At 34.8% G+C, this 25,567-nt stretch overlaps 1 protein-coding gene across 3 annotated transcripts; it reads right to left on the bottom strand.

Annotated features, from left to right (window-relative positions):
* Positions 1–619: 619 nt before the first annotated feature.
* Positions 620–18,609, bottom strand: LOC126979779 (uncharacterized). 3 transcript variants are annotated; one of them, XM_050829312.1, is made up of 8 exons: positions 18,561–18,609; positions 12,593–12,758; positions 11,571–11,737; positions 9,249–9,392; positions 8,242–8,375; positions 7,235–7,378; positions 4,907–5,058; positions 620–3,465 (listed from the first exon to the last, which is right to left on the bottom strand). In XM_050829312.1, exons 2-8 carry the CDS (start codon positions 12,737–12,739, stop codon positions 3,340–3,342), a joined length of 1,014 nt encoding a protein of 337 aa, XP_050685269.1. In that variant the 5' UTR covers positions 12,740–12,758; positions 18,561–18,609; the 3' UTR covers positions 620–3,339. The 3 variants fall into 3 exon arrangements, with proteins under 3 accessions (XP_050685269.1, XP_050685268.1, XP_050685270.1); XM_050829311.1 differs by lacking the exon at positions 18,561–18,609 and adding an exon at positions 15,345–15,509; XM_050829313.1 differs by lacking the exon at positions 18,561–18,609 and adding an exon at positions 15,140–15,271.
* Between the last annotated feature and the right edge of the window lie 6,958 nt (positions 18,610–25,567).

The raw sequence follows: 25,567 nt of genomic DNA, 5'->3' as shown, positions 1-25,567 counted from the left end.
ATTTGTACAAGATGACGATGTTGATAAGGATAATGTAGTTGTAAAGGCACATATGCAGCCGTATTGGTAGGCTTAAGATATAAGAAAAACAACAATATTAAAAATTTATCAAGCATTGTTTTTTCAATGGGCTGGTTATCATCTACTTTCGTAATAATTTATAACAATTCTTCCAGTTTAACGCCAATAGTAATAAGATAGAATATGAATGGATACTTACCTACAGGGAATAAAATTACATGTGCGGTGTTGCCAGGGCGATACTACATGAGAGTGCCTTCAAACAAATTATGAAACAGTTGACCTAAAGGCCATCCGTGCAACTTCCCGCTGAGCACTTATATTTTAATCAATGCGTCATTTTCGAGCTCAAAAAATAGCTGTTCTATGCTTTTGAGCTCAATTTTTTTTTAATTTCTGCAATTACTTTTAAATGGATGAACCAATTTTTACGAGTTTGGCGGCATAATTCGACGAATTTTGAAATTAAAATTGCCTTAAATATTGTAGCTACTCATTTCAAACTATTTTGCTGAGGAATTTTTAGAAATTAAATCTTTATATATAGATGTATTCAAATGAGAGTTTTACATAAAAATGTTTAAAATAATACAAATGCTTTCATAGAAAATGTTTAATAAAATTACCTTTCATAAAAATACAAATTACAATAACTTATAAAGTTTACGTTTCATTGTACCTAATTTAGGTATAAAAATTTTACAGCAAAACGTTTGTTTTTCTAATAATTTCAATATATTTGCCATAGTGAATGAATTTAACAAGTTACTAATAATTTAAGTGAAATACATTTTAAAAGATACGCGCTATTTTTTTTTTGAGAAAATGTGACGAGACGAACGTACTTCTGTTCAGTTTCTTGACAAACAAAAAGCTCTACCGCCTAAATAATTAAAAATAAACGCTTCTTTAAAATGTATTTTGTTTAATTAAATATAACTATCGTTATTTTAGAATGACAGTTGTTACGAAAATAACCGGCAAACGTTCACATCTTTGATGGAGTATTGGTCTCTGCTGCGCTCCAACTAGATATCGAAGGCGTAGTCGCAAAGTGCGCCCAAGTGGGCGTACTCGAGCCAGTCTCGAACAATGTGTGACGTTGACGTGCCATATGTTCTGTTAAACTTTGATAATAATTGAAACTAAAATGGCGGATTGCGTAGTTAAACTTTTTAAAAATAATACTACAAGAAATAAGAAAGACACCGGGATCACATATCATCAGTAAGTATTTTGTATTTTATTAATTTCAATGTAAAATAACACGAAGCGTATGTTACAAAATTTGAAAGATGCCATTGAGTGTCAAGATGTCACGCACACAAGCATCTAATAGTTGCCGTAATAAAAAAGCTATTGTTCGTAGGTAGTGCTATATATATATATCTAGTTGTAGCGAAGCGGAGACCAATCCTTAATCTAACGTTCACATATTATAATTATAAAATAAAATAAAAAACTTTGACAAAACGATAGAAAAGTAACAAAAGAATATCTTATAAAAGTAATAATACAAAAGGGAAATTATGTAAGACATATTTATTTTAACGTTGACACAGTCTTGACAATATTTCTTTAGAATAAATAACAAGGAGATATTGAAGGCTTTCAACACAAAGGGAGGCCTAATAAGTGTAACGACACGTGCAAAATTATAATAAGACATAAGAAAATTGGGCAATAATTTGAAATTAAGGAAAATTATTATCCTCGATAAATATTTCGTATTCTTCTCATTGTTAGCCCCTAGTGGCTTTATTCCTAAAAAGCTTTTAATAGATCAGGGAATATTTATTGAACATTTAATTATCGTATCTTTCATTACGTTAAATATTGATATCATAATTATTTTAGTAAAATTGGCAATGAAAATAAATTATCTTTAAAACATTTCGACGAATATTATGTACAACTGATGATATAATATGTCCCACCTTAGCTAATTAATACGTCTTGATAGACTGTGACAGATCGAACACGTCGAAAAATTAGAGGTGAACAGTTAGCCTCTATTTTCAGCACACTCACACATTAAAAAAATAACGGGTTGCACTCCGGGAGTGCCGGCAGAAGTGAAAACTTGAACATTAACGTTGTGCATTTTTGAATATTTTGGCTTGGTTGGGGAATAATTTCGCACGAATTTCTTTATTTATCAGTAAGTATAAAAGTACTAGGATTTATGTGGTTACATATAATATTCATTTATCGCGCTATTATACACAAACAATGACATGATGAGTACATATTTAAATAAATATGTACTCTCTAACACTGGCGTTGAGCAAAGAAAAAACTTAAAATATTGATAGTAACTTAACTAACTAAAATAAACTTATTAATATACATTAATACATTAATAAAAAATATAAACTAGAATCTAATTTCTCGTAGCCTCGAATAATGTACACAGTCTTATAATATTAAAATAACTTAAGTTAGGAAGGAAAATGAATAAGCTAAAAACAGTTAAAGAATAAATTTTGACTTATAAACACTTATCTAAAACTAATTCTTCTTATATTAACATAAAAACTACTTATAAAGAAAGCGTCTGGTACCCATTTGTACAAATAATGTATTACAAAACGGACTAATAACATAACAATGTCAGTCGCAACTGTGTAATTAATCATTGTAACAAATATGGCACAAATAATACATTACAAAAATGTTCTGTTAGTTTATAAAATCATTATATTATAACAGTTATACTAGGCACCGTTCTGAATAAATTACAATAATTTCACTGTAAAGTTGAAACCTCACTTTAGCATTACGTTGCGGTACCGCAGTGAGTCCAAAAATATTGGGTTAAATCCTAATATTACATCAAATCCAATGGTTAGGGTGTTTGTTATGCTTTTAACTCTTGTAATTCAAACGATCGTCATAAATATATCTACAGAAAAACATAGGATAGCTTTAGGGTATCAATAATTAATAATATCGAGGAATAGAAAAATCAATAAATAATTATTAGACGGTGACGCGGTACAAGTTGGCCCAATGACATAGTTAAATTAATTAAAACTTCATGAGACCTTTTTACTTTTATCTTTGAAAGCTGCAAAAACTAAAAAAACACCTAATTTTTTATTGTTCTACATACTAGAGATTTCAAAATTAATAATTATTTGTTTGAAAATAAGAATAGGTATTAATTACCAATCCAAAATTTGCATTGCTTCACTTCAGTGTTGCGTATTAGCTACGCAAGCTGCACAAAAGTGCTTTAGTGGGGTTTAACCTTAATACTTATTTATGTAATAATATATTTTTTACCTCACGATTCGGTGTTCTAAGATGTTAATATTAAGCTTCTTCAGCTTTTATGTCTGCATTGTTTTTATTTCTGTATTCCCAGCCCTGATAAGCGAGATCTTGAGGGCTTGTTTCATGATCGCGAAATGATATTCCGGAACCGTACTTATGGCCCGCCTGAAAAGGAAATATATTTCATTATACATGGAAAGATTTAAATAGAAACGGCGGTGCCTAAAAACGTCGCTTCACTATGTGTCTTCTACCACATCACCAAAATTGATGACTGATTTCTTCCGCTGAATTTAGCTTTACGACACGTCACAAGCCTGGATATCATTCTAACCATTTGGATGTGTGGCATTCTTACATAGTGTGGTGTTTGGGGAACTTTCTGCCACATATAACCCAACAGTGAAGTCAGCTTCCTTGCGCGGTGTTTCTAGGACGATACGACATAGAACCTTCAAAAAAGCGCGTACTTCTTACTACTATGGGGACTTTTAGGGATGAAAATTCGATATAGCCATCTCTAGCAAAATACGTTTGCCAGGTATCTTATTTGTTCTTTTTTTCTTGATTTGTGATAAATTCTTTTATTTGTGTAAATATGTATATCCGTATTATATTTCTTAATGATCATGAGTATTTTTTGGTTTATCACGCTCTGTGTCCAAAAAGTAAGCAAAATTATGTAAAGTATAAAATAACCCTGCAAATACTTTGCATGCAATAAAAACCCACACACCCCCTTATTCATAATGGCCCGCTAACTTTAATTAAACAGCCGCTAAGGAGTGTTTTTTCTCATTCTGACTTAGGTCAATAGAAGAAGACAGAGTGAGAATTAGCAATTCTTTAAGTTAGCAGACTATTATGAATAAGGGGGACAGAATCTAGCAATATGATAAAGATAGCTTAAAATCATATATGCCCGCAGCTCTTTAATTAATTATACAAGATCATAGTTGATTTATCTGATAGATTGCATTGCTAATTTTTCAATTTCAATTAAATCTTAAAATATTAATAGCGGTAAATATAAGAATGAAAATGGTGCTTGAATCACCTAAAGCATAAATCAGCAAAAACACCTTTTGATATAATATATATAATAATATATAATATAAATATACCTATGAAGGTATTGTCGTTGGACTCCTGTGATACATGCTATCCTAGTAGGCACTTTTATAACTTACTAGCTGACCCGGGAAACGTTGTTTTGCCATATAAAGTATAATTCACGCGATAGTTTTATAAGTAATACAATATTGCCTATATTATAGCCTGTACATAATTTTGTTCTATTGTCAATAGTTTTTGCAGCGCACGCAAAAATAGGTTTTCGATTTTACACCTTGTGTTACAAAATAGCAATTTTATTACGGATCCCTAATTTTGAAAAAATAGCCTATAGCCTTCCTCGATAAATGGACTACCCAACACTGAGAAGAATCATTCAAATCGGACCAGGACAAACAAACAAACAAACACTGCAGCTTTATAATATATTAGTATAGATAATACGTTGATACTGAAAAGAAATACTATTAATTACAGTGCAATGTAAATCTTGTTAGCATGTAACATTAATTAATGATTAAATTATACTTACATATGCATCATAATGCCCGTACGACCCTTGAGGTTGATGATTGAAGGCATTAATACCAATGCCCGCTGGGGAATACTGCGGTGCTGAGAAATGTTGGGAGGAAAATGGTGACGTCAGGTTTGGCTTGCAGAATTTAAAGTAGCCAATAACACCTGAAATAGCAGATCAGAATAATAAATACTTCGTAAGTAAAATGACATTTATATTTTTCATAATAGCTTACAAGAGAATTTCTTTTTGCTGTAAATTAATTCACTACCAGTGCTTCAGAAACAAACTGCTCTGACAGAGACGAAATGACGCAAGAAATTCTCCCGATCGGCAAAGTCAAAGTCAAAATACTTTATTGCGGTATATAATATAATGTTGCTGGTAATAATAATACATAAATTTGTTATTGCTCTAAGGCAAACCAGAAAGACAATATCAAAAGAAGCTGCAATCATTTCCTATCACGGCTATATAGCATCTCTAATTAGGTATGGCATCTTGCTATGTGAAAACTCCACAAATATAAACAAAATATTACTGGCTCAAAAAATAAGCATAAGATCTGTGGTCGGTATAGGGCCCTTCTATAGCTGCAGACCGCTATTTGAAACGTACTGACTGTTACCGAAATTTATGTACTAGACGCTTATTTGTAAAGAAAAATTTAAATTTATTCAAACGGTTAGGCGACTGTTCCTTGTTTCCATCGCGTGATCCTACTAGACTTCGAGTACCTCACATTAGAACCACTTTGTACCAAAAAAACTGTCATGCTACGTGTGTAAAAATACTTAATGTATTACCAAAAGAAATTAGAGAGGAGATAGTGTTAAATAGATTTAAATTTAAGTTATTAACACTATTAAAATATTGTTTATTTTTTAAAATATTTATTAATTTTTGTAATTGTATATTGCAGGGTCTTTTAGGTATGGCTTTACGCTAGCCATATTAAATGTACCAGTAATTATTGATTTTTATCAGTTTAAAATAATTATTATAAAACATAACCACTGGAATATTTCCATGTCTGTCAATACTCTTGAATTTTTCAAAAACTTTTCATGTGAATTATTCTGGTAAATAAAGAACTTTGACTTTGAAAAAATAATAATATGTATTTTGTTAGCGAAGTAGTCCCAGGTTAATTTTATTAATTATTGAATAATCTTCTTTATTGAATATAAGTAATGTGACGAGATGGTCCACCTAATTATTAATAACAGTCATCACAATAGGATATAGGTGACCCCGATCACCACGCACTGCGTTCGTCACCCTCACACTTTAGGCGAATTGATCAAAGGCACACAATCTTCAAAACGGATCATAATAGTTCTATTGATCTGCAGTTTTTAAGCAGAAATGGCATCACCTGATATCAATGTGGTTGGTCTTCATAAAGTTCAAAGATTCTAAACAATTTGTTATATTTTTTAAAGTTATAACCCTCACTTCTGGGATTAATTACACAAATTCAATTTGAAAACAAAATTTATGCACGATACGGGACTCGAACTAACTGGGCCAACCGTACGAGTGACGTATCGTTTATTAAATCTTGTATGCTTTGTTAAACTCTCAGGTTGAGACTTCATCTTCAGGATCTACTTTACAGTTGATAACCTGCTCAACCCCAGTATTTGCATATAAGAAAATTGGTTTGAGATGTCGCTCTTGTAAATCTAAACAATTTGTTATTTTTAATGTGACATCCCTCACTTCTGGGAGTAATGGCACAAATTAAATTTTAAAACAAAATTATAAAATTGAAGACATATCTCAGTTTTATGAACTTTTCGTCACTCGAACGGCTGGCTCAGTGGAAGAGTGCTCGGACGGAACGCGAGACGTCACGGGCTCGAGTCCCGCATCGTTCATACATTAGGTTTTCATATTTAATTTGTTCAAAGATTCTGTTTAAGGAAGGATCCTAACTTTATTATCTTCAATTTCTTTTCAACTAGCCAGTGGGAGGCTCCTTTGCACAGGATGCCGGCTAGGTTATAGGTACTACAACGGCGCCTATTTCTACCGTAAAGCAGAAATGTGTAAACATTACTGTGTTTCGTTCTAAAGGGCGCCGTAGCTAGTGAAATTACTGGGCAAATGAGACTTAACATCTCACGTCTCAAGGTGTCGAGCGCAATTGTAGAGTTTCTCAATATTTTTGGGTTTTTCAAGAATTCTGAGCGGCACTGCATTGTAATGGGTAGGACGTATCAATTACCATCTGCTGAACGTCCTAAAAAAACTAGCCTCATAATAATTATCACTAAAATCTCTTTTATCAACAATATTTCACAATATATTTTGAAAATCAAGTAATATGCTCACCAGGTATAACAAGAGCCATGAATCCCAAGAATTTCTTAAAGCTGGCTAAGCCAAGAATGAGGGGCAGGAAAAGGAGCAACTTCAACTTGAACAGCTTCAGGATCAACAACATGGGGATGATCAGTTTCTTGAGCTTATGGCGACCTAGAAAAAAACATCAATAATATATCAGCCAAACATCCATGATATAAACAGGTGCGTCCAAAGTTTGTTGCTAAGATTGATTTTGCATTTTCTGTATCCAATCGATTCGTACTAACAGATCATCAGTCCACCTTATGGGATCCCTATTAATCTCCTATTACATCCACAGAAATGAGCAAATTTAAAATCTTTTCTGCTATTTCGTATATTATTTTTTTAAAGAGTTAATATGACATGCCAATCCTTTTGTTGGTATTGACTTGAACATAATATAGAAAAAAGAAACTGGCAAAAACCATATCCTTTTTTTTTTATGGAAAAAGGAGGACAAACGAGCGTACGGGTCATCTGGTGTTAAGTGATCACCGCCGCCCACATTCTCTTGCAACACCAGAGTAATCACAAGAGCGTTGCCGGCCTTTAACGATGGTGTACGCGCTTTTTTTGAGGGTACCCATGTCGTAGCGTCCCAGAAACACCGCAGAAGGAAGATCATTCCACAGTTTTGTAGTACGTGGAAGAAAGCTCCTTGAAAACCGCACTGTGGAGGACCGCCACACATCCTGAAATACTTTACATTTCTAAGACCTCTAAAAGTGATATTCAAGGTATTCATTGATCACCTTCGAATTGAGCTATTGTCAGGAATAATTTTCAAATGTATAAAATTATTCTTTGGAATAACTCAATCGAAGGTGATCAAAGAAATGTTTCTTAAAGGACGATTTAAAATAGTGAAAAGTAGATTCTTATTTAGGTAGGTCTTCTAAATATTTTTTTTTTTTCAAGAATACGGTAGATGTAAAAATTATGTCAATTATTAACGTGGTTGAAGATTATTTGAATTGGAATTTTATACTTACGGAATGGAGGGGCCTTTTTATCCTCAATGATGTCAACTTCGTCGGCAATCTCGTCTATAAATCTCGGTGCTATCACGCCATTCGATGTCACCTCGTTATCAAGTTGCATCTCTAATGCGGTTGACCGGAGAAACCTTCAAAAATATCCAAATTAGTAAGAATCCAATTAAATAGCCCTAGATGATTGAACTTTTACTGGCTATGACTTAAAAACAGATAGTCAATAAAGATATCAAAGTTCTACAGAGTTTTGCATTCAAAATAATTTTCACATCATATGCTGTGGCCATATTTTGGCTAAAAGGCGAAGATTTACGTTGTTCCATACGTCTGAACATACAATTCGTCATATAATTTATATATAAGTAATAAAGTAAGATACGTTTTTTTTTGTTTTGCTATGCAAAAATACAGAAACACTTATTGACATTTGTGAACTTTTTGTTTCTTTTTATAGAAAAGGAGAACAAACGAGAACAAACGCAGACAAACCTGGTGTTAAGTGATCGCGGCCACCCACATTCTCTTGCAATACCAGAGGAACTTTGCTGGCCTTTAAGGATGGTTTACGAGCTTTTTTGCAGGTACTCATGTCATATTGTCCCGGAAACACCGCCAAAGGAAGCTCATTCCACAGCTTTGTAGTACGTGGAAAGAAAATTCCTTAAAAACCGCATTGTGGAGGACCGCCCTTATCCAGATGGTGAGGATGATATCCTAATTTGTAGCATGACGTGTGAAGAACGAATTCAGCGGCAGGAATCAGGTGAAACAGCTCTTCGGAATACCCTCCGTGATAAATGCGGTACAAGACATATAATGAAGGCAACTGATGCAGCCGTTCACAAAGCACTGGGTCCCCGACAATTCGAGCTGCTCTGCGTTGCACGTGGTCAAATGGATTGAGCTGGTACTGGAGTGCGCAAGACCAGAGATGACAGCAAAAGCTCTATATGTGGCCGGAACTGCGCTATATAGAGCGCACTAAAAATCTTAAGAGATTTTACCTTTCAATTTTCCTCAATCCGTATTTCACTAGGCCATCCCAATCGGTGTCGTCACTTCTTGGTTGGGAGCTGAGTTGTGGTGGTTCCCTGGATAAGGCTCGTGCCTGAGACTCAACCTTAACGAGGACAGCATTTTCCGATAATCTGTGGATCGTAACAACATTTATTAGAAAATTCTAACGTAATTTATTAGCGTTGCCTGCATCGTGCGAGTTTAATGCAGTCGGGGCCTGAGTTAAACAGTGGGAGCGTTTCTTGTACTTGTTCTTGCTCGGACATCGAAAGGAGCGTTCCGATCAAGTTCAATCAATGTAATGTGCTAGTTTGGTCTCTTAGAATACTATACATTAGATGATGTAATAAAGTTCTGAGGCTTATATTTGATTTTCTCTCATACTTAACAGGATTAGGACTGTCATAATATTATTACTACGCACACAACACAAACGCTGTACTAATCTTTGAATATAATAAATAAGAAAGTACCTACTAAGTGCTAACAATAAATCGACATAAATTGCCAGAAATAATACGATGGCGACCACGCAACAATAATGCAAATAAACCAACATAACCAGTATTTCAGTAAATGTAATTTCCAAATCCTTGATAAATAGAACTAGGTATGTGAGAGGACCGCGGAAGTTATAATTGTCGTACTAATTCCCATGTCCTAAGCTTCGCGTCTTGATTTATTCTCGGTCGGTCCGATCGATTTGTTCCTGTTTCGCCCCGGGGTTTTGTCCCATATTCCTGTTTCGTCCCACGTTGATTTTTATTCCTGTTTCGTCCCACTTTTTAAAATGTATTTTTGTACAGCCAGATAAAAAAAAGTGAATTACAACAATATTCTAGATATATATAAGAGCAATAATTTACCCGAGACCAAACGATGGCATGAAAGGTGTTCATAAACCTATTACAGGGTATTATGTTCTTGAAGATTGCGGCACAGCTGTCTTAGGTTGTCTCAAAAATATAACGATAAAACTTGGCACAAAAATATCATAAACGTACCAAATACATAGCAAAATTATCTTGTTTCCGAAGTCCATGCATCAAGATGAAGGTGGAGAAAGCGGTAGATAAAAGTTAGGATTTTAAGCCATAAACTTGCATGTTTAGCGGGCACACGTTGTACACGTTTTTTTTAAAGATATTGAGTTTTTAAACAAAATTATATAACAATTTGAATAAGTAAAATTTTAATTAGTTAAAAGGCTCCTGTTTCCATTAATTGATTTCTGGTATTGAATACTAACTCGTTGAGTTTATTAAAAATATTTATCGTCAAAAATATGATTTTTAAAATATTTTGTATGCTGTCCGTACAAAACATGTTGTAAAACACATAAATTACTACCCGGGGCGAATAAAGAACAAAAAGTGGAGCAAAACAAGAATAAAATAATAAATTATTCATTATTCTTATTTTCGAGACGAAACAGGAATAAAATCTGGGGCGAAACAAGAATTTTTTGTGTGGGCGAGACTTTGCGGGGCGAAACAGGAACAAATCGTCCGATCACTCCGAGCGGAATTGGTATTGTACTACAAGTTTAGTATAGAGTTATTTGTTACCGTACGTTTACCATGTTAGCCCGTTTTCTTTTTTGATTTTAATAATTACTGATCGGAGTCCATCAGTTCCATTCCAAGAGAAACAAGTTTTTATTCATCGCCAAGTACAAGCAATGGCGAAATATGTTTTAGACTAGACATTTGTGTTGAAGAAAGGCAAAACAAAGTTTTTTTGATTTAATTATTAGGTTAAAATGTTGAACTTAAGACTTTGTTTTAAGTTATCAACACACACATGATAGTCCGGTCAATTTAGATATATGAAGATGCATAAATTCCCAACAAGCTGAAAATCAGTAAAATTGTTCAAATCATAATTGGACGTAGTTCCTGAAAAAAGTTCCAAACCACAACCATCACATTTGAAAAAATTCGTGTTTAAAGTTTAATAAATATTAGCGTATTTCATACATATGGGTTGGGCTACTATGTCATGATGTCATTTAAAGAGTGACAGTAGCGCTGCCATTTTTTGTCAGTCCGTTAATATGAATCACGTGACCAGGTGTGTGTTTTTTATTCAATTTCTACATGATTGTGGAACGTTTTTCTGGAATTACGCCCAATTATAAATAATATTTTGAAGTTCCCCATCATTCCCGTGTATGGAAAAAAAAATACTCAAGATAAGATAAAACTTACCGTTTTGCTGAAAATCGCGAAAAACCATTGCCCTCTGAGGCTCATAGCGACATGAATACTTACATTACATCAATTTATTATTATTTAATAGTAACTCACTGGTATGCTTGTTTGTCAAAGAAGTCATCAAACGACCTCAAGGCCTGAGCTTTGAAGCAGTCTGCCAAATCTCCGCTGATGCACTGCTGAGTTGCTTGTTGGATGTATGGGTCCTGGTCTTCACCGAGTCCTATCCAATCCAGAAGACCTCGTCCTTGAGCTTGCTGCTATTGGTCAAAATAAGTTAAAATTAGAATTTTTTTATTTTTTTTTATGAAAATAAGGGACGAGACGAGCAGGACGTTCAACTGATGGTAATTGTTAGTGCCTGCCAATTACAATACAGTGCCGCTCAGGATTCTTGAAAAACCCAAAATTCCTGAGTGGTACTACAATTGCGCTCGTCACCTTGAGACATAAGTATGTTAAGTTTCATTTGCACAGTAATTTCACTAGCTACGGCGCCCTGCAGACCGAAACAAAATAATGCTTACACATAACTGCTTTACTGCAGAAATAGGCACCGTTGTGGTAGCCATAATCTAGCTGGCATCCGGTGCAAAGGATCCTCGCATTGGTAAAAGGCAACAGTAATATGTAATCATTACTCTGTTTCGGTCTAAAGGGTGCGGTAGCTAGTGATCCTGTCGCCTAGATTTTGACCAATGGGAGGTTCCTTTGCACAGGATGCCAGATAGATTACCACTGGTGGGAGGCTCCTTTGCACCGGATGCCGGCTAGATTATGGGTACCACAACGGTACCTATTTCTGCCGTGAAGCAGTAATGTGTAAGCAATACTGTGTTTCGGTCTCAAGGGCGACTTTACATTTTATGCCTCAAGGTGACGAGCGCAATTGTGGTGCCGATCAAAATTTTTGGGTTTATCAATAATCCTAAGCGGCACAGCATTGTAATGGACAGGGCGTATCAATTTCCATCAGCTCAACATCCTAATTGTCTCGTTCCTTATTGTCATAAAAAATATTCGGCTATAGTATTATAATTTTGGGAACAGATTCTATTTGCAAAGTTGATTGCGTGATTTCACGCCGACACTTTTTTTTAAATAAAAATTCTTACCGATCGTCCATGATCATCATTGAAGTTTAGCGACCTTCCTTCTTCTTGACTTGGCTGATCAGGAAGTCTGATCCCACCTTCACCTCGCGACTGCAACGCCAGTACTGCTGCTATCGCCAGCATCAACCATTTCGCTCGACTTAACATCTTTCGTTGTTATGGTCTCCTGGTGATTTGAAAAATTAAACAAAATGTTGAAGTTTTTTGAGTCACAATATTAAACGGTTTTAGAATAAGTTAGCAACAATATTTCTTTGAATAGCTAGACAGTGGCACTAGATCGGTGGTTCCTGAAATGATTTGTCTAAATTTACGAGTAATATTGTTACAAAGGCTTTCGAAATCTCGAATCTGGCTTAAGTCAAAAAATATTATATTTTTTCAAGTACAACTATAACAATGAATTATTTCATTCCATCATCATTAATCGAATGCAAAAACGAACTATATTGAGAATTATAAAGTATAATCAATCATTTAATTACGAGCAAACATCTCGTTTATAGTAAAACGAATAACAATGACATTTCTGATTAATCTCTTGAATCGAGATAAATTGAATTTCGCCGAAAGTGAAACGTAATTGAGTGTCCGATAAAAGCTCTCAAATTCTGTTCTTGACAAGAAGGTATTAAATATGCATTAAATTTTATGTCTCTTTAATAGAAAATGAAGTTTATACTGAAGACTAAATTACTATCGTATAGATCATCTGACATCCGATAACACGTGAGCAATTTTTATTTATCCATGTCGCGCATACTATATAGTTTAATATTCAAAAGAGCTAATGCGTGGCTGTTTTTTTTTACGAATTGTCAATCAAAATTAGTAACAATAAAAATTGGTTCTCCGTTAGACATCCTTTCTCGCACGCTGTGTTTTGTTTATACGCCAGTAAGTTGTAGGTCTGGGGTTTATTCCTACAAGGGTAGGTATATTCTTATCGATCTTGCATTATTATATTATATTTATATTTAAGAGGAGGCAAACAGGCAAGAGGCTCACGGAATGGGAGTGCTAAGACAACCACCCATGCATATCCGCAACAACAGGTGTCCAGAGATGAGTTGCCGGCCTTTAAGGTGGGAGTATGCTCTTTTATTGAAGTCGTATCGGTTCGGAAAAATAGTAGCCGGTAATTGATCCCACAAAGTGGCTGTGAGAGGCAAGAAATTTCATGCAAAACACGCGGTTGTGGAATACCAGATGTCAGCGTGATGATAACTTGGTACTTAGGACGTAATGTCCGGTGGTGGAATTCGGCCGCTGGAATCAACCCGAACAGCTTCTCTGATCAATTTCTTAAATATAATCTAGTATTAGATTATTATTTATTTATGAATAGTTATTTAAATCTAAGGAATTTATAATTCCTCTGAGTCCATTTCCATGATGGAATGGTCTAATAAATCATTCCATTTAACATTTACTTTCAGTAGCCCTCTTAGCAACTTAACCAGTGGAAGACTCCTTTGCACAGGATGCCGGATTATGGGTACCACAACGGTGCTTATTTCTACCGTGAAGCAGTAATGCGTAAACATTACTGTGTTTCGGTCGGCGCCGTAGCTAGTGAAATTACTGGGCAAATGAGAATTAACATCTTATGTCTCAAGGTGACAAGCGCAACTTTAGTGCCACTCAGAAAAAACAAAAACAAAACGAGAATAGAATCGAAGCGACATTATGTCAAAAATATGTCAGAAGTCCGATTGTAATGAAGTTATTTATATTACGATTTAGGGCAATCGTATGTGTGAGTACTCTCGTAATAAAATCGAATTTCAATTGTTGGGAGATTCGAATTCGAATTCTACAAAATTTATTACATTTAGGTGAGTTTTCAACTTGATAACATATAATAGAGTATAGGAATACCTTTTAATAAGAATGGTTAAGGTTTGTAAACTATATAGTTCACTGTTAAGATTGATTCTTTTTATGAATCTTACTAGCTGACCCAGCAAACGTTGTATTGCCGGTATTAAAATCGCGATACAAAAGGAACTGTTGATCGTAGATGGGTGAAATAATCAAACAAATATAAAAAAAAATGTCAAAAAAAAAAAAAAAAAAATTGTGTGGACCTCCCTTAACATTTAGGGGGATGAAAAATAGATGTTGTCCGATTCTCAGACCTACCTAATATGCACTCATAATTTCATGAGAATCGGTCAAGCCGTTTCGGAGGAGTTCAAAGTTTAACACCATGACACGAGAATTTTATATATTAGATTATATCTTTTCCAGCGAGCTAACGTATCTCAAATGGTTGAAAAATTGGACTTCCAAAAGAGATGCTACGTTTACGCATTAAAGGACCACATTCAGAGAGGATATGTAACGGGGTTTCATCTGCACTTGCACAGTACTTCTTAGGTCTGAGACATACTTTGGTGGAATGGGTGGTAGTTTTCGCCTTCCATTATGTGATATCACATCCTATTTTGTATAAAAATATTTGAATTTGAATTTGTGAGTTATCATATTGTGTACAATATATCATTTCTTTGATCAACTTAGCCTTAAAGGCCGGCAACGCACCTGTGATTCTTCTAGTATTGCTGGAGGGCGGCGGTGATCAGTAAACATCAGGTGACCCGTACGCTCGATTATCCTCCTTTTCCAAAATAAAACCTTTCACCCATCCTGTATGACTAAACCACATCAAATGTCCTTCTCAATAAGTCAAGTCTAACAAATAATTGTATTGATCATTACTTTCTTTTACAATATTTAATTTACCTACCAAATCTATCATAAATTTCGCTGTTCATTATCACTTTCAATATACAGACGTGTGTAACCAAATATTTCTCTTAGCGTTAATCACAAGTTATCACTTTATTGGTCACTATTAGGATTCCAGTTAGACGAACTACAAGTTGAACGCCCGTGCAAGTGAGAGGTACTGATCGCGATCACTGCGCGTGATTGCAAACATGAATGGCGTGAAAGTGTCATAGATAAACAAATGGTTGTTTAGGCATCATTAAAATCTAATTTCAAAAAGCTTATGGCCATATATTTTTTACGTAAACATTGTTGAAGGTATACTTCTTTAGGCGCGTTATGAAAATATGATGAGAGTAAAAATTTTAAGATGTGCGCGTCATCACTGTAACACAAAAGAAACAGGGTTGAAGTTTGTTCCAAAAAATTTGTAACATTTGCGATATACGTATTTTTTTTTTGGTTTATTCGTCAATTTTTAGGACAGGCAAAGGGTTCAAGCCCACACAGTCGTATTCCATTAGCCGTATATATAGTAATAATTAATTGTCAAAGCCATATTTGCAAGATTTTTATAAAAATGTTCTTTCTAAAAATAAAAACGAGGAATAAATCATTTTAATGATTTTTGCTTCGTTAGTCCAAAGAAGTATAACTTCCTGCGTGCATATATAAGAACACACACACTCTTTTTTTTTAAAATAATGTAATTTAAATTTCTTGAAAATAATTTTAAAGTACGATGAACCGCAATACAGTTTTTAAAACTGGTGTGGAGGGTAGATTCAAATCTTTTTGTTGCACTAAATAACTAAACATAAAGGTACTAAAACTTTGGTACCTGTAAATATTCACTAGAAAAACGAGTTACTAAGCCCGTTACAAAAGACGTATTATTAAATTTTGTGCAAAAAGAAAAATTTGAATCTACCCTCCGCCCAGTTTTAAAAACTGTATATCACATTCTAGTAAGGGCATTTTTAAATGTACGCAAGTAAGAATAAAATTTTATATTGCAATAAGGTTAGTGTTATAAATATACAATAATATGTTACGTTTTAATTTAAATAAATAAATGATCTGATCATAATTCGCAGATTTTGAGAAAGTCTAATAATTAAATAAAGAACGATTACCACATCTATAATATGATTTAATCTTTGACTAACGGTTCGAAATCAGTACGTCCTCAAGTGACGCACGGAATGCTAAGTTTGGCACATATATTTTTCTACTTTTAACTTATATATGGCGGTCTCGCTCACATACGATGAAATATTTGAGGAAGGTTCTTAATATTTAAAGAGGGTAGACGAAATAAATATATTATAAGTATTAGTTTGGAATACGGCGAGCTGTCAACAGAATGTTTTGAATTATTTTTTTGGAGCGTTCGGGAAAAATTATCAAAGTGCATTTTTCCGATGCGCGTGTGTACTTCTTCACGTAAAATTCGACACCCTAACGTTAACTAGACCATTTGTATCATACTTCAGCTACCAAGCCTCTTGTAACTCACAGCCTAGCGAAACTCTCTAAGAAAAAACCGATTCACTCGATTGTATGAAACGTGCCGTCATTGATAATAATAATATTGACACACTTTTTACACAAATTATCTTGCCCTAAGTTAAGCATATATAGCCTGTGTTATGCATACATAAATACATTTAAACATCCATGACTCGGAAACAAACATCCGTAATCATCATATAAATGCTTGCACCTACCGGGATTCGGACCCGGGACCTCTATATACTAGCTTAGTAGGTAGGATCGCTATCGATTGATAGACTGACTATAATCTTGTACCTTTCTTATAAAACCAAATATCTTATATTTTATGATTTTATGGCAATAATAAGCGAACAAGACAGTCTACGAGTCAACACATAAATATCATACAAACACTGTTAGCTCGGGAAGTCGTGAGTCCCTACTGGATGGCCTACTCTGTAGAGGCAGCCGCTCGTACTTATGTTTTCGATACCTTTTTTTGTGTCAGGACGTTTAGCTGATGGTTATTTATACGCCCTGCCCATTAGAATGCAGTGCCACTCAGGATTCTTGAAAAGCCTAAAAATTCCGAGTGGCATTACAATTGCGTTTGTCACCTTGAGACATACGAGTAAGATGTTAAGTCTCATTTGCCCAGTAATTTCACTAGCTACGGCCTACGTACGAATACGAACACTGCTTCACGGCCGAAATAGGCGCCGTTGTGGTACCCATAACCTAGCGGGTATCCTGTGCAAAGGAACCTCCCAATGGTGCACAACATGGGGAGTGAGATAGGCCTGATATTATCTAATACGATGGTACGGAACCCTTCGTTTGCGCACCTGACTCGCACTTGACCAGTTTTATAGTAGTTCTTGTTTAACTTTCTAGCAGCAAAAGCGATTGTTTTGACAATTATATAACAGTGACCAAAGCAATAAGGTACAGCGTTGTTCGACTCTAGTTGACAACGTGCCTTCAATGTGTTACAAAGCCATTTGCATAGAAACAAACCTTTTGAATTGCAAGGACTCCACTTTCTAAAAGAAATGCTTTCGGATATGAAAAATATATGAGAAATACATACAACTTCAATTACAAATACATACAATTTTCGCCCTTCTACGATCTACAACTTTATTGTATCGCGATTTTTATTTTATTCTGTTCCAACCACAAATCCGCTATAGGGTTGCAAGATGGCAATCGAATACAATAATTGTAGTACGATGTATTTGGTAGATCTGGGAATCAGTTGCATCTATTTTTATCCCCCAATTTTTTTTAAATTACTTTATAGGGCGATAAAACGTTTGCTGGGTCAGCTAGTATAATATTATAAATGTGAATGTAAGTTTGTTTGTTACGCTTTTACGCCGGAGATACAGAACTGATTTTGATGAAATTTGGTACAGCGATAGACATGAGCTTGGGAAAGGACGTATGCTACATTTAACCCGGAAAAATCCATAGCTCTCGCCGTATTTGTGAAAAACTTGTGAATTTTATGACGATGATCTATAACTATACCAATAGCAGGCTTAGTTTGCCATAACAATCTTCTTCAAAATAAGATTCATATAATATGTTGGGAACGGGAGCTAAAACGGGAACTGGAACTGGAATATGAGATAATCTTCATTTCCAAACTTGCCTATTATTTTTTAAAACACTATCCACGCGGTCGAAGTCGCGGGCATCAGCTAGTATGATATAGTTTTATAATACTTACCCTCAATAAAACACAGATCTAGAACACGTTCAATGCACTGTAAGTTGCAAGCTAAAGTGACCCACAGACAGTCAAAACTTATATAATAACAACATAAGAATTGCATAAACTTCTCAAATCCGTAAACATCAATCAATCAATTTTTTATCTTAAGAACACTATGTTACAGCATATTTTCGTTTGCACACAATGTAGCGCATTAGGTTACATTTGTAATCACTGTATGCAAACGATTTTAAGCCTTTAGTCATTTGTGTAAGACATATTATTGGTAAAATTTAATGCACCGTAGGAAGGCATCAGGTGCAAAATAAATTAATTTCAAAAACCAACCTTGTGATGTAAATATTAAAGTTGTATTTCCAGTTTATTGCGATTTTGTTTTAATGATGCTTGTCGCCAACGTAACTTTGGGATATCCCAGGTGTTGTTTCAATAGCATAATAGAATGGAACAGGCTATTTAGGGTTCCGTAGCGAAATGGCAAAACACGGAACCCTTATAGATTCGTCATGTCTGTCTGTCTGTCAATCTGTAGTCACAGTCACTTTTATCCGAAACTATAAGAACTATACTGTTGAAACTTGTTAAGTAGATGTATTCTGTGAACCGCATTAAGATTTTCATACAAAAAAAACAATAAATTTTTGGGGGTTCTCCATATTTAGTACTGAAACTCAAAAAATTATTTTCATCAAACCCAAACGGGTATCTATGGATAGGTCTTCAAAAATGATCTTGAGGTTTCTAATATCATTTTTTTCTAAACTGAATATTTTGCGCGAGAGACACTTCCAAAGAGGTAAAATGTCCCTGTAACTTCTAAAATAAGAGAATGATAAAACTTAAAAAAATTTACATGATGTACATTACTATGGCAACTTCCACCGAAAATTGGTTTGAACGAGATCTAGTAAGTAGTTTTTTTCTTAAATACACTATTATTAAAACATAGATCAAAGTTACAACGAACTACAATAACTTTTATATTATGTTACTTGATGCTACGGAACCCTTCATGCTCGAGTCCGACTCACACTTGTCCGCATTTTAGGCTTGTTACAGTAATTAAGTTACTAAAAATATAATATTCAAATCCATTATTTGAATGGGTTTTATATTTTTTTATGACGAACGAGTGGAAAAAACCTGGTGTTAAGTGATCACTACCGCCCACATTCTCTTGCAACACCACAGGAATCACAGGAGCGTTGCCGGCCTATAAGGAATGTGTACGCGCTTTATTTGAAGGTACCCATGTCGTATCGTCCCGGAAACACCGAACAAAGGAGCCCATTCTATAGCTCGGATTTACGTGGAAGAAAGTAGTTGAAAGCCGCACTGTGGTGGACCGCCACACGTCCAGATGGTGGGGATGATATCCTAACTTGTGGCGTGTCGTGTGAGGGTGGAATTCGGAAGCAGGAATCAGGCAAAATGATATATATATCCGTTTACTGGATCCTCGATTGGTTTTTGAAAGAGAATAAATTGAGGAGACAAGCAAAATGTTCATCTGATGGTAAGTGAAGACCTTACCAGTGGGAGACTCCCATGCACAGGATGCCGGCTAGATTATGGGTACCACAACGGCTCCTATTTTGGCAGTGAAGAAGTAATGTGTAGTCATTATTGTGTTTTGGCTTGAAGGGCGCTGACCTAGTGAAATTACTGGGCAAATTGTCTCAAGGTGACGAGCGCAGTAATGCCGCTGAACGTCCTGCTCGCCTCGTCCCTTACTATCATAAAAAAAATACAGGACTGATCGTCATGGAGAATTTTAGGGGAGGTCATTGTTTAGCAGAAAACATCTTTTAGCTTTTAGTAATGATGTGGTCATATTTGTATTTAGTATGCTTGAACCAGCCGATGTGTCGATATTACCGTTTCTAGAAATATAAACACAAAAAAGGTGGAGTATAATATTTTCTGTAAGGGGAATCCACTCATACATAAATGCTCCTCACCACTTCATGCATATTCCTAACGTAGACGTATGTATCTTCCCTAACGAATAAACATGTCTGCCGGCATGAGGCAAAAATTATGTACAAATGCGCAATAAGTACTGAAGTTGCCAGGTCTCCGTCAACGGTCTTCTTGTGAAGTCCGACCATAGCCTGGTCACGGGTGTACTGCCTATCCGACGCCTACGTTACAGAATATCAGGGACCCATTGCGTTTTTCATTTCAAATGAGCAGAAAGGAATACATTGCTTTTTTGCATTTTTCTCTTGAGACAGGGTTAGTTTCCTTCTGGATGGTCCCAGGGCCTGTGCCATTTCAGCGGTCGACGTGATACTTTAATGGCATGGGTATTTATTTATCACATAACTCTGTACTACCGATCAGATCAGATGCATCATTTATAGATGCAACTAGCCAAATCGCCCGTGCGAAATCTAAGGACGTCGTCAACAGCTATAAACTGCTTGAATGAGGGAAAATGTAAGTTCTGCGCTTTTGCGAAAGCTACTCGTAATAACGACTGTCAGCTATTGCTGCCATCGTGGTTTGGTCTGAAGGGCGCTGTAGCTAGTAAAATTACTGGGCGAATGAGACTTAACATCTTATGTCTCCAGGTGACGAGCGCAATAACTGTAGCGCCGGTCAGAAAATGTGGGTTTCTCACAAATCCTGAGCGGCACTGCATTGAAATAGACAGTGCGTATCAATGACCATCAACTGTACGTCCTGCTCGTCTCATCCCTTATCGTCACAAAAAAAAATAAACAAACAAATCAGCTTCGGAAATAAATGGCTCACTGAGAGAGAAGAAATGTCGCAAGAAACTCTAAGGACAGTAAAGAAATGTTTTTCTAGTGCGGCATCCAATGTTTATCTTTACAGTAATCATTTAATGAGGTAAGCTATAAGCCCCATGATAAATCCATGGCTTTTCTCGTTTTGAAATCTATGTGCAAAGATATTCACGATGTCAAAACATAGGATCCATTTCCCCCAAGGTCAGTGAGTCATCAAAAATCCACAACATGAACTACAAACCGAAATTACTTAATAATTGATGTCTAAATTGAGAAACAAAAATAAGACTTAATCGAATGACTTAAGACTGAGCTTCGATCGTAGTATCGCTTAGCGTAACTTTCTACTAAAAGAGGAAGGGGTGAGCCGGATCTCAAACATTCTATGTAGTTGATTTCAGAGATTTTGATCCTATATACGTTAATTTTAATTTAGGGATATTTAAAAGTAATTCTTCGCTTTAATCGCATAAAGAAATTCTTTGATCTTTTATAAAAATAATAAATTTTTCGTATCAATTACCTGATTGGTATCTCAAAATGCTGAGGGCTTAAGTTACTAAGTATATTATACAAGTGTTCAATACATGGCATATTACATATTTAACTAAAATATATTGTATAATTAATGATATTATTTAACTAAAGAAAATTTATGATTGATTTCAAGTTGTCGGTTAAAATACGTAATTTTAAAATTCTATGACTATAGATCAACCGAAAATTACGTTTTAATTAATTAATTTTTGACTTCTCTGTTCAGTTGTAACAACGAAATTAATTATTCTTTAACATTACATACGTTTTACTTTATATAATATAATATTTACTGTAGATAATGTAAGGGAAGCCTCGTTAAAAAAAAAGAATTAACTGTTATGGTTTTTGTATGGGTTTAGAATTTAGCAAGTAAGGGTAAAGGAAGATATTTTCTGAATAGTTATCAGTAAAATGAAAAAAAGAATAAAACTAGAAATAATCATCATTTTTAATAATTTAATTTTGTTTTTAATATATAATTACAATACTGAGAGGGTATCTTGCGACTCTCTCTCTCACTCAGTGCACTATTTGTTTCCGAAGCTGGTAAAATGATGTGATTTAAAAATTTTTTTTTGAATTAATTATTTTTTTTCTATTATACGATAGAAAATAAAATAATTTTATATATTTTTTTCAATTGAAGTAAGTATCAGGCATTAGTTCAGTATTAAAAAGTTTAAAGAGACGATCGTGCAACTATCAAAATGGTTACGCCGCTGTAGTTATTCTTTTCAATATGTAACAGCTTAGTCAGAGAATTGACGTATTGAAGCAGTTTTGCGGTATCATCTTTTCATCGTTAAATTTTATAAGAATATTTGAATAGAGGATTTATCTGGATATTATAGTTTGTATCTACGCTATAGAGGTAACCAATAATTCTGTGAAATAACTTAGAACAGATAGGACAAAGGGACACTGTGACAATATTTTATGACAGTTAGGGATGAGACGATCGGGACGTTTAGTTGATGGTAATTGATACGCCCTGCCCATTACAATGCAGTATTGCTCAAGATTCTTGAGAAACCCAAAAATTCTGAGCGTCACTACTATTGCGCTAGTCACCTTGAGTTTACACATTACTGCTTAACGGCAAAACTAGGCATTGTTGTGGCATCCATAATCCCACTGGTCCACCATCAGTCATAAGGCAGCACACCAGCTACATAGTCAATTCTGGACAGAGATGAGTGAAATCAGACAGACGAGAGAGGCTCTACCATATATAGATCAGGCTTTCTCGCAAGCTGAAACTCACACAATTAAGATTAGGAGGGCTTGCATGGAAACAGAAGAGACGGCTAGACACATCATCTTGGAGTGCCGTAGTGTGGCCACGTACCCGGCCAAACACCTGGGGTCACCGAGAATATCCCCCGAGTCAAAAATAGTAATTCTAAAATTGTTACCCACAGAAAAATAATAGATCATGAAAAGACGAAAAAATATAGTATTTTTCCAAAATAGGTGTTTACCTACTTTTGCTGCTTACCTAGCCATCGTTGGAAGATTTTTACAATATTTTTCTTTCTACAAACATAGAATAGCACGAGGAATAAATGATTTTAAGGATTTTTGCTTTTGATACGCCAAAGAAGTACAAATTCTTGCGTGCATACATAAAGGACACACACACTTTGTTTTAAAGAATTTAGCATAGTTATTTTTGCAGAATTTAAATTACATAATTTTAACACTAAAAAGCACTATGCACTAAAATGAATGAAAATAATTGCTTATCCTCCCGCCGCGGCCCCGCTCTCGCCTCTAGCCTCCTCACGTCGCGTGTACGACTTTTTTTTTTAATGCCAATACGGAACGAGACGAGCAGGACGCTCAACTAATGGTAATTCATACGCCCTGCCCATACCAATGCAGTGCCTTTCATGATTCTTGAAAAACCCAAAAACTGAGCGGCACTACAATTGCGCTCGTCACCTTGAGACATAAGATGTTAAGTCTCATTTGCCCAGTAATTACACTAGCTACGGCGCCCTTCAGACCGAAACACATTAATGCTTCACGGCAGATATAGGCGCCGTTGTGGTACCCATAATCTAGCCGGCATCCCGTGCAAAGGAGCCTCCCACTGGTAACTCCAGCACATCTCACACCTATAACTATGTATGTTGTAGGTACAAACCTACCTTGGCTGACAACGATTCCAAAATTTACAATAATTCATACTAGAAGTACATTAATTAACTAGATTGTATAAAAATACGCAATTATTTTCATACTTTTTAGTGCATATTATATCTATTGTTTTGGAATAGTGTTTTTGAAGTTGGTTATTTGTTTGTTAAAATTTTATTTCATTTTAGATTTTTGGTGAATCTGAACCTATCCTAACCTTGAGTTATTCGTAAATTTGTCGCGCAGAAACTTATAGCAAATTTAAGATTTTTATGGTTTTCTCATAGATACCATTGTCAGATCTGGACAAAATTGCAATGAGAACACACGGGAAGCACGAAATAAAAAAAAATTATCAAAATCGATTCGGTTCACCCAGTCCAAAGTTTCGAAGTAACAAACATAAAAAAAATCATACCGACGAATTGAGAACCTCCTCCTTTTTTTGAAGTCGGTTAAAAATACGTTTTTGTAGTTCTGCTTTAATTAATTTTATTAATTAGGTTCTATTGCGTTCATCTCACCATTTGTTTTAATACAGAAAATATTAAACGCTATATGTTTATTCTGTATTCTGAGGCTATATAGGCAGATATTGCCTGAACTGAGAGCAGAAATCATATTAATTTTAAAATATTTCTGAAATCTGTATCTCTGAGATCTTGTTGCCATTTTTCAAACTGTATTAGTGTCTAGTAGTACCTACCACTATTATTATTAACACTGTTATTCATTTTAGAAGTACAAAACTTCAACTCTTCAATATCAACTTTTGTGGTCATCCACAAAACAGAAAAATAGTAGTTTCACCTAATATATATAAATACTAGCTGCCCCGACAGACGTTGTTCTGTATATAATAAATAAAATAATGTTTTTATATGAATTTGTCAATTATATATCATAACATCAAAAATTACTTCGTAAAATATGTACCCTGCTGTCGTAATGAAATTGTTTCACAGCAGAACTGTCAAACCGTGCGTCAATAAATTCTCTCATAGAAATTATGTATGGACATCATCAACATACAACATACATCAAAGGAAAAACAAATTTGTTGTTTTTATTTAATTTAGCAGCATTTCCTATTTATTCACCTTTTAAACCTTCCCTGGACTTCCACAAATAATTCACTACTAAAAGTAGCCAAATCGGTCCAGCCGTTCTCGAGTTTTAGCGAGACTAACGAATAGCAATTGATTTTTATATATATAGATAGATAGATATAGTAGCCGGACTTGTATTACAGTAAGATACAATATTATATAGGTAGGGTCGGCAAATCTGGTCATGAGTGACATCAGAGATTTGAGTAACCACCTTGAGGAGTTTCATCATATTACTTTGTAAACATATTTTTTGATGAAAAAAAAAAGCCCGCTGAGTTTGTTGCTCCCTCCCATTCTTCTCAGGTCTGAGGTATTCGTTTTGGGATGGGTGTTAGTTTTAGTAGACTTTCAATAAGTGATGTCAGATCCTATTTCGAATAAAAATATTTGAATTTGGGTAAAAACAATAAAATAATTCAAAAATAAAATAAAAAAAAACAAATAAGTA

Source organism: Leptidea sinapis, chromosome 4 (genome assembly GCF_905404315.1).
Source record: "Leptidea sinapis chromosome 4, ilLepSina1.1, whole genome shotgun sequence".
NCBI classification, from domain to species: domain Eukaryota; kingdom Metazoa; phylum Arthropoda; class Insecta; order Lepidoptera; family Pieridae; genus Leptidea; species Leptidea sinapis.
Note: the sequence above shows the minus strand (reverse complement) of the source record. Positions and strands in the feature narration are given on the sequence as shown.

Excerpts from the sequence above, each read along its gene's own strand:
- LOC126979779 (XM_050829312.1), bottom strand. The coding sequence starts at position 12,739 with ATGTTAAGTCGAGCGAAATGGTTGATGCTGGCGATAGCAGCAGTACTG. Across the intron at positions 11,738-12,592 it reads ATGATGATCATGGACGATCG|CAGCAAGCTCAAGGACGAGG; the intron begins GTAAGAATTTTT and ends TTTGACCAATAG. Across the intron at positions 8,376-9,248 it reads GGATTGAGGAAAATTGAAAG|GTTTCTCCGGTCAACCGCAT; the intron begins GTAAAATCTCTT and ends ATATTTTTGAAG.